We start from the raw sequence: 9,046 nt of genomic DNA, 5'->3' as shown, positions 1-9,046 counted from the left end.
GCCATGCTAGCCGATTAAAATTTGCACAAGGTGTATTTATATCACAGGGCGAGGCGGAAATGGGTCAGAGGTCAAACGCATTAGTGGTCTGACGAGACCTCCTTGTTTGTTCTTTCTGTTTTTCTTCCCCCTCGACAGATGTTGTTGCCGCGCTTCAGATTTTCTTTTTTTAAAGATTTTTTCAAACGTACGTACGATCCGAGTGGTGCGGTACCTACACATTACATATTATATACTTGGATTACATATTTACTGCATATATATAATTATAAATATTTCAAAAGAAATGTAAATACTATCTACTGTTCAAATATACCAATCCATAGAAAAAGTCTACACACCCTGGTTCAAAAGCAAGCTTTTGGTGAGATGGGAAAAAAACATTTTCCACCAATAATTTGGCCTAAAATCTTTTCAATAGGGGAAGCAAAAATAAACAACTAATAATTTGCTTGCACAAGTGTGCACACCCTCTCACAAATGGCGCGAGGCGGCCTTTGGAATGAACCATAATCATGTTCAATCTCCAACGGCAATTTTCTATTCATTTTTTGACAGGTAAATCATGCCCTCATGGAACATCAGCTGATAAAGACGGGTCACGAGACACCATCAGGTCACACTCTGAAGAAGGCGAAAGACTCGCCGAAACATTTCAGGTAACAAAACAACCTAAAACGGCTATGAATGAATCAGTCAAAATATAAATCAATTTCTATTCAGTTATTCAATCTTTGTTAATGTTCATATCGAAGGATACACTTTGATTTTTCAGAGCTCTTAACACATAATGTTTTCCTTTTCTCACTAGTCAAGCCAGTATTCCTTTTTTTTTTTTTTTCGTCTGAGCAAGAGCGCTATTTATTTTGGCCACATATCTTTCCAGGAGCCAATATCTCCGCTCGTTGGGTCAGCCTGACCCAAAAGGACGGCGAGAGCATGCCGAGGCTTCACCTCGGTTGATCACTAGTCGAGGAGCCAACGTACGCCGGCCTATTAAATGCCATTAACTGATGCCGAGTGTGAGTCACACGAGTCACTTTGACCCGCTCGCTTTCAAATGCTGCGCCTTTTTTCCATTAGCATATCCACACTTAGTGTTATTAGCATTTTGCTCCCACTTGCTTATGAAACAGGAGACGTTCACGCATCCAAAGTGGATTTCTGCTGTACACTTTTTATTGCTTTTCACTGCCATGTTGCTGGATGTTAGCATACCAAATCTTTGCATTTTAGCATTTTTAATAATCTGTAAAATCACTGACAATGTTGGCGTAGCACCTGCTCGTATGGTATTGAGTATTCACACATATGTTATTCTACACCTTTAACTTTATTATATATGTATATATATATACATATAAACAGGAGCAGTCCCAAAATAAATAAGAGTCTGTTCATCTTGTTCTGCTTCCCAGTAATCTTTCTTTATCTTCCAAATGTTGACTACTTGTTTTTTTTTTTTGTGGAAGCAATGAGTCACGTAATGAACCCTGCTTTTCAGAAAAAAATACCTTTAATAGCAAACAAAATACAGTCATTTTCTTTTCCCCAAATGATGCACTAACTTAAAAATACTCTAAGTAGGGAAAAATAATGAGCACAAATGCCAGACGAGAATAGCAGACCACTTATGAGTCAGGCCGGCGTAATCTTTAGATTTTCTTTTTAAATAGCAGCTGTGGTTGCAATAATAATTCTCGTCATCATAAATCAGTAATATCGGCACAGAAGGAACGCGTGTAGTAATGAAGTCACTTTATTGTCCGTTAAGTCATACCGGTGACATGCATAGAAGTCAATTATTGCACGTTATGTGTGTCGATAGAGGCTGCTTTCATTTGACGATAAACACACTTGATGAGATTGGCGTGAAATCAAAAGTCCGTGAATATTCAGGCTAACTAACGGAAGGAACTTATAGTCCGATGTCACATATTTGAGACCTTTTACAAGTACATGGACATAAGATGGATGTAGAAAAAAAATGCTCCAACGGCTTTCCATAAGGCGGTAGGCACTTATATGATAAGTAGCACCCAGTTTGGTCAGTAATCTAGCTGCAGAATTGCCCTGAGATCATTGATAAAAAAATCAATCAATCAAAAACTCGTTGGGTGATTGCGCCTTTGCCATCATGAGTGTTCGTCTTGGTCGTAGATGAACATGTAGTAGAAGAGAGCGCAGACGGCCAGCACAGCCACCGACAGCAACGCGTTCCTCCTGTTCTGCGCTCGTAAAAGCTGCAACTCCTTGTCTGGTGCAAGAAAACATTTCAAAGAGCTTGTTAATATACATGCAGGTACACTGCGTGTCTTGAAGGGCACCAAAGAGACGTTTTTCAAGGGCCCCCGCTAATGCATTTTGGAGTTCTGGACTTCAAAATGATCCAACATCTTTTTGGAGTGTGTTGTGTGTAAAAGTGTAAGATGGCTCCACATTTGCTGTCCGGTTCTGCCCTGACGTCACACAGAGACACGATTTTGTTCTGTTTCTTCCTGCCGCTAACAATATACTTGTGGTACATACCCAAATTTTGCATCCTTTCGCTTATGGCTGCCATGTGTTTTTCGAGTTGCTGCCTGCAAAAAGGGGAGAAAGCAGAGGGGACAAAAATCCATTTTAAAAGAAATCAAAACGAGTAAATACAAAACAAATATGATGTTAAACTTGTAATATAGAACAAGTGCTGACAATTTTCCACATTGACACCCACTGCCTTTCAAAAGATCATATTTTTAGAACCTTGCATAAGTAGTAGGAGTAGGCTTGTTATTATTTTAATTATTATGACTGTGGATAAAATTAAAGCTGGATATAATTGTCACCTCTCATCCTCGGACAGCTTCCCTTTCCTGCTCTTGAAATCAGCCTTTTCCAGGTTGTCATGGCAACGAGCCCGCCGCTCCTCTAAACGGTCAATCTGCATTCATTCATTCATATCACGTGGGAAAAACATGTTTCGCCAGTGATCAGCAATTATAGGGAGTAAAACGTTTCCAACAATGACAGAAAAGATGAGCTAAAATTGTCATGTTACCTCACTGGCCACGCTGGTGTGCACCCGTCGCTTGTCCTTCATTTTCACCATTTTTCAAACCATAAAAAAACGCGTGCAGCGAAATTATACATTCACATTCGGATGAGTTTGAAAGAGCATGACGAATGCGGAAGTGATTTTCTTCTTCGTTGGTTCCACCATCGAGTGGGTTGGTCTTGCTGAATTGCGCACCTGGGTCCGCCATATTGAATGTGGCCTTGCTGCAATGAAACGTATCCATCCATGAGCTGTACCGGTTGTCCTCGCGAGGGTCGGATCTTCACACATCCTCCGAAAGTCCATACTCAAGTCCCCCAAGAGTGGCAAAGAAGCAAAATACGACAATTCAATTTTAAATGAATTGAGGGATGGTGTTTTATTTTGCCATTTACATTCATTAATGTGGTATTTACCCAAAATTATCACAACATTGCAGAGCCCAAGCATTTTTGTTGGTACTTTGATTACACCATGAAGAATTTGGTCCGAATTTAGTTGTGGTATTTCGTCCATTTTAGTTTGCATCCAGTTAATAACCTCATTCCGTGGTTTTCCACAAAGTAAGTTCTTTGCACTTTGCTGCCATCTTGTGTCACACTTTTTCCTTTTAGGTGGTTCTTCTTTGGTTGGACTTCAAACCTTCAATTGCATGCATTGGCGAGTAGCGCCACCTAGTGAAAGTGGAAAAGACTAAATGACAAACTACGCCAAAATGTGCTTTATTTTCACGATAGTGCCAGCGTTTAAATGTTATTGGTTGCGTTTATAAAAAGAAATGGTTTTGTTTAAAAAGATATTACAACGATAGCAAACAATATTATTTATAGCAACACTTTCGAGACAGGTGAGCATTTCCAAATAGTTTCTAATCGGATTAGAAGACATTACGCGTCTGCTACCAGCCGAGATAAGGCTAAAAGCTCTTCTCCTTCTTCTAAAAACATTCTCCGTTTCCCTTAAAAATGCCTCTTTTTGTTAACCGTGACCAAATATTCGCGCATCAGGTGCACTTGCTGGAACACAAAGTAAGAGTAAGTGCTCCGAATGGTGGGGGGAATATTGGTTCGACGCTAGTGGGTTTTCATTTGATATTAATTCTAATCAATTAACGACTGTCAATTGTGTTGTTAGGGTAAAGAGGAGCGAATACTGGAATTGGAGACTGAGAATGCTATTCTTCATATAAGACTGGCTGAGGTAAGAGGCTTACTTCTGTAGTGGACTCCTATGGGAGATTTTTAAATGCGATTTATTTCATTGACAATTATGACACATTCCACATTGTCAAATGCACAACGTATTTGTTGCTGCTCATTTCTTCGCATCCATAGACCCCGAAATGTAGACTATGGACTCAAGAATCGTTGAATTTCATTCATTATGCAATCCACTACAATGACGGAACATCAATAAATGAATCAAAACAGATGAATGAGTGTACATGTTTGTTTATTTTTGTTTACTTTAGGGTGGCTGCTATGTGGCGCGCTCTCAATCAAGTCTTACAAACAGAGCAACATGTGATCCTATCGCAGTCAAACTTGATCCGTAAACCATTTGTTGAGTGAGTGTTTGTGTTTTTCTTTGTTTGAGTCTTTGGCAAAAGTGCAGCAGGAGCAAGAAGAGAGAGACATCCAGGCCTCCAAAAAGATCAGCACCCGCTCAGCCCTCGGCAAACTCATTTCTGAGGTCCAGGTAAGAGCACGATTACACAGACCACCGGATTTGCTTCCTCTTTTTTACTTTTCCTTGTTCCATGTTGCTTTCAGGCCCTGAAGCAGTGTCTAAGTGAGCTTTTTGCCGTCTATGTGAGTTTTGCCACTGAGCTGGAGGAAAAGAGCAAGCAGTTGCAGGAGAATGTGGAACAACAAAGATGCTCTTCTCTGAAAGATTGTGGCAAAGAAACGGTCGAAAGTAAGTCCTGAAATGCGTGTTTTGGCTGATACCACAAAAACATCTCCAAATTTCACTAGTCAATTCATGCACTCAGATTTGCAAGGCCGTTTGGTTGCTCTGGAACGCTCTCTGGCGGACGAGCGGCAAAAGTGCGAAGCGGAAAGGCAGAGGAGGAAAGAACTTCACAATACATTGGTGGTGAGGTCATGACACACTTTAGGGGTGCGACGACCACGACAGCTAGCCGCTATTTGTCGTGTCTGCTCAGATCCACACACGCCTGCATTAGGGGAATATTTCCTCATTTTAGCACCCTCGAGTCTTTAATTTCAGCTGGAAAGTCAAGGCAAAAACATCAGTCGAGTGACGGCCTCGTACGTCGAAACATTCGAATGGCGGTCCAATTTGATTTGTTGCAGGAGTTAAGAGGGAACATCCGGGTGCACTGCAGGGTGCGTCCTCTTTTACCCTTTGATCACGTGCCGTCGTCCACGTCTGGATGGGGGTGCGTCTTGTACTGAACGGAAGCGTCCAAAATGTCACAATGGATGTGTGCATTAAACACGGTCGTGTCCTTCTTAGGCCCGCGGCATCGGAGCGAGTGATCCGTGCCATCGGTGACGTAAGCTTTAGAAATATTGTACATGTGTCATTTTTGGAGCAACCGCTCCAGTTGTCCTACTTGTTTTGTTTGTTGAAGGACACCGTGCTGGTGAACTGCCTGAAGGCAGGAGTGCCGGCACACAACAAGATGTTTGAATTTGAGAGGTACAGCAACAATTTCTTTGAATAAAGGCGACTTGTTTTTTATTCTGTCACTCTTCTAAATCATTTCCATCAGGGTTCATGGGCCGGAGGACTCCCAGGAAGCTGTGTTTGAGGAAGTCAAGCCCCTCCTTATCTCCCTGCTGGATGGGTGAGCGTCAGACACAAGTGATGACGTACTGCACTTGCATTCAGATGAGCGAAAAAAAGCTCCTTGGTCGCAGCTACAACGTTTGCATCATGGCGTACGGGCAGACGGGAAGTGGCAAGACTCACACCATGATGGGATCCGCCGAGTCAAACGAACCCTCGGGGCTGCAGCACGGCGTCATCGTAAAGGCCGCCGCGGAGATCTTTCGGTGAAACACGTTTTTAAATCCGCCGCAGCGAGGCCCTCGTGCGGTGAAACTGAGCCACAACTTTGTGAGCCAGGCTGATCTCGGAGAAGCCGTCGGCGAGCCACGCGGTGGAGATGTCGGTGATGGAAGTGTACAACAACGACGTGTCGGACATGCTGGCCAAAGATGCGGCGCCGCGGCGGGAAAACGTGGCTACGTCTGCCGCTTCCTGTCAGGTCGCCTCCTTCACGCAGGAGTAAGAGCAAACGGCAACGAGCCGAATCGGCAGTTGACGGTTAAGTCCCGTCGGGTGGAAAAAGTCACGAAATTTGACACAGCACAGAAAAGAGCGTCGGTCATAATTCTGCCAAATTTGAATGATTCAGAAGAATCACAATCTTGCCAAGCTTTTCCGTGCCGCAACAAAGCAGCCACTCCCGGGCTTATCGTTTTAGCCAGGCTCCTTCAATTCGTTCCGCTGAAGTGGTGAAGAGGACTCCGCAATTGACTAAGACATAGTTGGCAGTCTTTGCACATTTTCAGCGATGATGAAGTATTTTTGAAACAAATTGAATGACTTCACTTGACTGGCTCTTTAAATGTGCTTTCCTACCCAGCAACAACATAGCGACCAACAGGCTACAGTTTACCTTCCCACCAACCGACCTTTTATTTCCCTTCCTAACCGCAATGTTCCTATCAGGCCTGTGTGTGACGCCTGCGACGTGATGCAAATCATGAGTAGAGTGCTGCGGCTCCGCGCTCACGGCGCCACTCTTGTGCACGCCGACTCGTCACGCTCCCACCTGATTGTCACGCTCACGATCTCCTCCAAGAGCCCCAACGCGCAGGCCCTGGGTGAGACCCGCTCGCTGTCTGGCTGGTCGTTGCCATCCACTAAAAGACACGTTCCTCTTCCCTTCAGCCCGCCGGCTGCAGAGCGCCAAGAAGGAGTCGTGGAGTCCAAAGTGTCGCCGCGCCAACCCCGTCATGCGCAACTCGCCGGAAGATGGCTTCCAAAGTCCCGCGTCCTCTCCCTCGCTGTCTCCGTGCCCCTCCCCGAGATTGGGCACCTCACAGTCGCCGTTCCGGACCAAGCTGCAGCTGGTGGACCTGGCAGGGAGCGAGTGCGTGGGTGAGCGGCGCACCAAACGTTACAGTCAACCCGCACTGTCCGTAGGCGGGGTAAAAATGTGCAAAACATCACCCATAAAAACCCTTTTACTAATAGAGTGGAACCTCGACTTCCGACGTTACATTAATTTGAGTCGGTTCTTCTTCTCGCTGCATTCACCATCTTTGGCAACATGCAGAACGCATTGCTGCAAACCCAAAACTACTTGTAACTGTATGCGGGCCAAAGTTGCGCCTCTAATAGTTGATGTGGTAGGCTAATAGAAGGCTGCAAATTATTTAGATTTTTGTCCAAAAATACAGTCTTTTACACATTTTGTGCCGTCAATGCATTTGCAATGTACTGAGTTATGCGCGTACAAGATATGACTGGAGTGTCCGGTGGAGCACTGTGGGAGGTGTCCTGCATCAACCGGAGTCTCTCGGCTCTGTCGGATGTTCTGGGTGCTCTGGCCGAGCAGAGGCCGCACGTCCCGTACAGGAACAGCAAGCTCACGCACCTGCTGCAGGACGCCATCGGTGAGATGCTCCTTCGCTAATTCAGTGTTGACTGTTGTGTTTGACACTAGCATGTCACAATTATAGAACACATCATTACTTTTTTCTTTTTTTTTATTCCAATAAACATCCCATTGCTAATATAATCTAAGTTATCACAGGCCAGCACTGCTGATTCTCAAGGCACGGGAAAATTAAAATGGCACGAAAATAATAAATAGTTGGGAATAATTTTGGTTGAAAATGTCGGTCAATCCAGCAGAGAAGGCCTTGCTCACCTCTCAGCACTTGTTTGACCAACGCCACATTTGTCCACCAGGGGGCGACGCCAAGCTGCTGGTGATGTTGTGCGTTTCCCCCACGCGGCGCTTCGTCACCGAGTCCCTGCAGACGCTTTCGTTCGGCGCTCGGGCACGCCAAGTGCATCGAGATCCAGTCAGGAAGAAGTACAACACTCTCAAAGTTAAGTGAACAATGATGGAGAGGAATTTTTTTTGGAGAGGTATTAAATATTTCACCTGCGTGTGCCCCGAATAGAAGCAAAGGTTTTCGGCTGTTGGGGCCAAACACATTGATGAGTCCCAAATTAAAGTCAGAAAACTGAATTGTATTTATTGTACAAGGACTGGTTTTGTAGGAACTAGCCGATACATTGTCAAGTATATTAATGATGTGAAACAAAATGCAGTCGCACAATTGATTATTGCCTTTGTCGAAGGTGTTTTGGAAAACGTGCACTTGTGTTATTTTTACATAATTCTAATCCACTTGAAGACGTCATAAATGTAATCAATGCAAAAAGAAATTGTGGAAGTATCGATTGCTTAAAAGGTTTTACTGCAACAATCGATGCTAGTAGTTAGCTGTAGCATGTGTATGGGGTTTTGCATTATGTTTAGCATTAAGCTAGTGGATGACCAAGTGGTCAAATGTAAATGTAATTGTTTGATGTTTACTTTGACAGTAAACTGATAGTGACACGAGACAGCTTGAAGCCTCTTTTTTTTTCAAGATTTGTTAGCTAAATTAGGAATTCAGTACACTGCGGGGGAAAAAAAAGAATCCGAACGACTGCTCGTATCTCCAATCTTTTGCTGCCTCATTGTTTATTACTTCGGCACATTTTTTGTTCATTCAACCCACACTTTTAATTTTTATAACTTAATTCAGTCTCGTGTTGGTAGTTGAAGGATTCTATTGACCCAACTCCAACATAGTGTTTTTTTTTTAAAATAGATTTTAATGCAAATAAAGATGTGATTGTTGCAAATTGGGTCACTTGTAATGAAAGGGTTAGCGAGCATCGTCACTTCCAAATGGCTTTAAATGTTCCAGTGAGCAGTCTGCTGCGGCTGTGTAGATCATAGCCAAGGGG

General features: G+C 43.7%; 2 protein-coding genes across 4 annotated transcripts; one reads left to right on the top strand and one right to left on the bottom strand.

The window, feature by feature from the left end:
- Positions 1-1,446: 1,446 nt before the first annotated feature.
- ccdc167 (coiled-coil domain containing 167) lies at positions 1,447-3,199 on the bottom strand. Its single transcript, XM_088286567.1, has 4 exons — positions 3,041-3,199; positions 2,829-2,923; positions 2,530-2,582; positions 1,447-2,257 (listed from the first exon to the last, which is right to left on the bottom strand). Exons 1-4 carry the CDS (start codon positions 3,089-3,091, stop codon positions 2,136-2,138), a joined length of 321 nt encoding a protein of 106 aa, XP_088142693.1. The 5' UTR covers positions 3,092-3,199; the 3' UTR covers positions 1,447-2,135.
- A 494-nt stretch (positions 3,200-3,693) lies between these two features.
- Positions 3,694-8,654, top strand: kif25 (kinesin family member 25). 3 transcript variants are annotated; one of them, XM_088286218.1, is made up of 15 exons: positions 3,694-4,071; positions 4,172-4,237; positions 4,634-4,735; positions 4,810-4,954; positions 5,031-5,134; positions 5,356-5,441; positions 5,519-5,558; positions 5,637-5,704; positions 5,778-5,852; positions 5,926-6,060; positions 6,134-6,295; positions 6,743-6,897; positions 6,965-7,174; positions 7,537-7,692; positions 7,991-8,654. In XM_088286218.1, the coding sequence occupies exons 1-15, from the start codon at positions 4,003-4,005 to the stop codon at positions 8,140-8,142; spliced, it is 1,725 nt and encodes a 574-aa protein (XP_088142344.1). In that variant the 5' UTR covers positions 3,694-4,002; the 3' UTR covers positions 8,143-8,654. The 3 variants fall into 3 exon arrangements, with proteins under 3 accessions (XP_088142344.1, XP_088142343.1, XP_088142345.1); XM_088286217.1 differs by having other exon boundaries at positions 5,519-5,704; XM_088286219.1 differs by lacking the exons at positions 5,926-6,060; positions 6,134-6,295 and having other exon boundaries at positions 5,519-5,704.
- The last annotated feature ends 392 nt before the right edge of the window (positions 8,655-9,046 follow it).

Source organism: Idiotropiscis lumnitzeri, chromosome 21 (assembly GCF_059441095.1).
Source record: "Idiotropiscis lumnitzeri isolate Australia: NSW breed Sydney's pygmy pipehorse chromosome 21, RoL_Ilum_1.0, whole genome shotgun sequence".
In the NCBI taxonomy this organism is placed as follows: Eukaryota; Metazoa; Chordata; class Actinopteri; order Syngnathiformes; family Syngnathidae; genus Idiotropiscis; species Idiotropiscis lumnitzeri.
The sequence above is the reverse complement of the archived record's forward strand: the minus strand, read 5'-3'. Positions and strand labels throughout refer to the sequence as shown.

Bases quoted from the DNA above. Each gene is read 5' to 3' on its own strand.
- kif25 (XM_088286217.1), top strand. From the start codon at position 4,003: ATGCCTCTTTTTGTTAACCGTGACCAAATATTCGCGCATCAGGTGCAC. The intron at 4,955-5,030 runs GTAAGTCCTGAA...TCATGCACTCAG, and splicing joins TGGCAAAGAAACGGTCGAAA to ATTTGCAAGGCCGTTTGGTT. The intron at 5,853-5,925 runs GTGAGCGTCAGA...CCTTGGTCGCAG, and splicing joins CTTATCTCCCTGCTGGATGG to CTACAACGTTTGCATCATGG.
- ccdc167 (XM_088286567.1), bottom strand. From the start codon at position 3,091: ATGGTGAAAATGAAGGACAAGCGACGGGTGCACACCAGCGTGGCCAGT. The intron at 2,924-3,040 runs GTAACATGACAA...GAATGAATGCAG, and splicing joins ACACCAGCGTGGCCAGTGAG to ATTGACCGTTTAGAGGAGCG. The intron at 2,583-2,828 runs GTGACAATTATA...CCCTTTTTGCAG, and splicing joins AAGCTGTCCGAGGATGAGAG to GCAGCAACTCGAAAAACACA.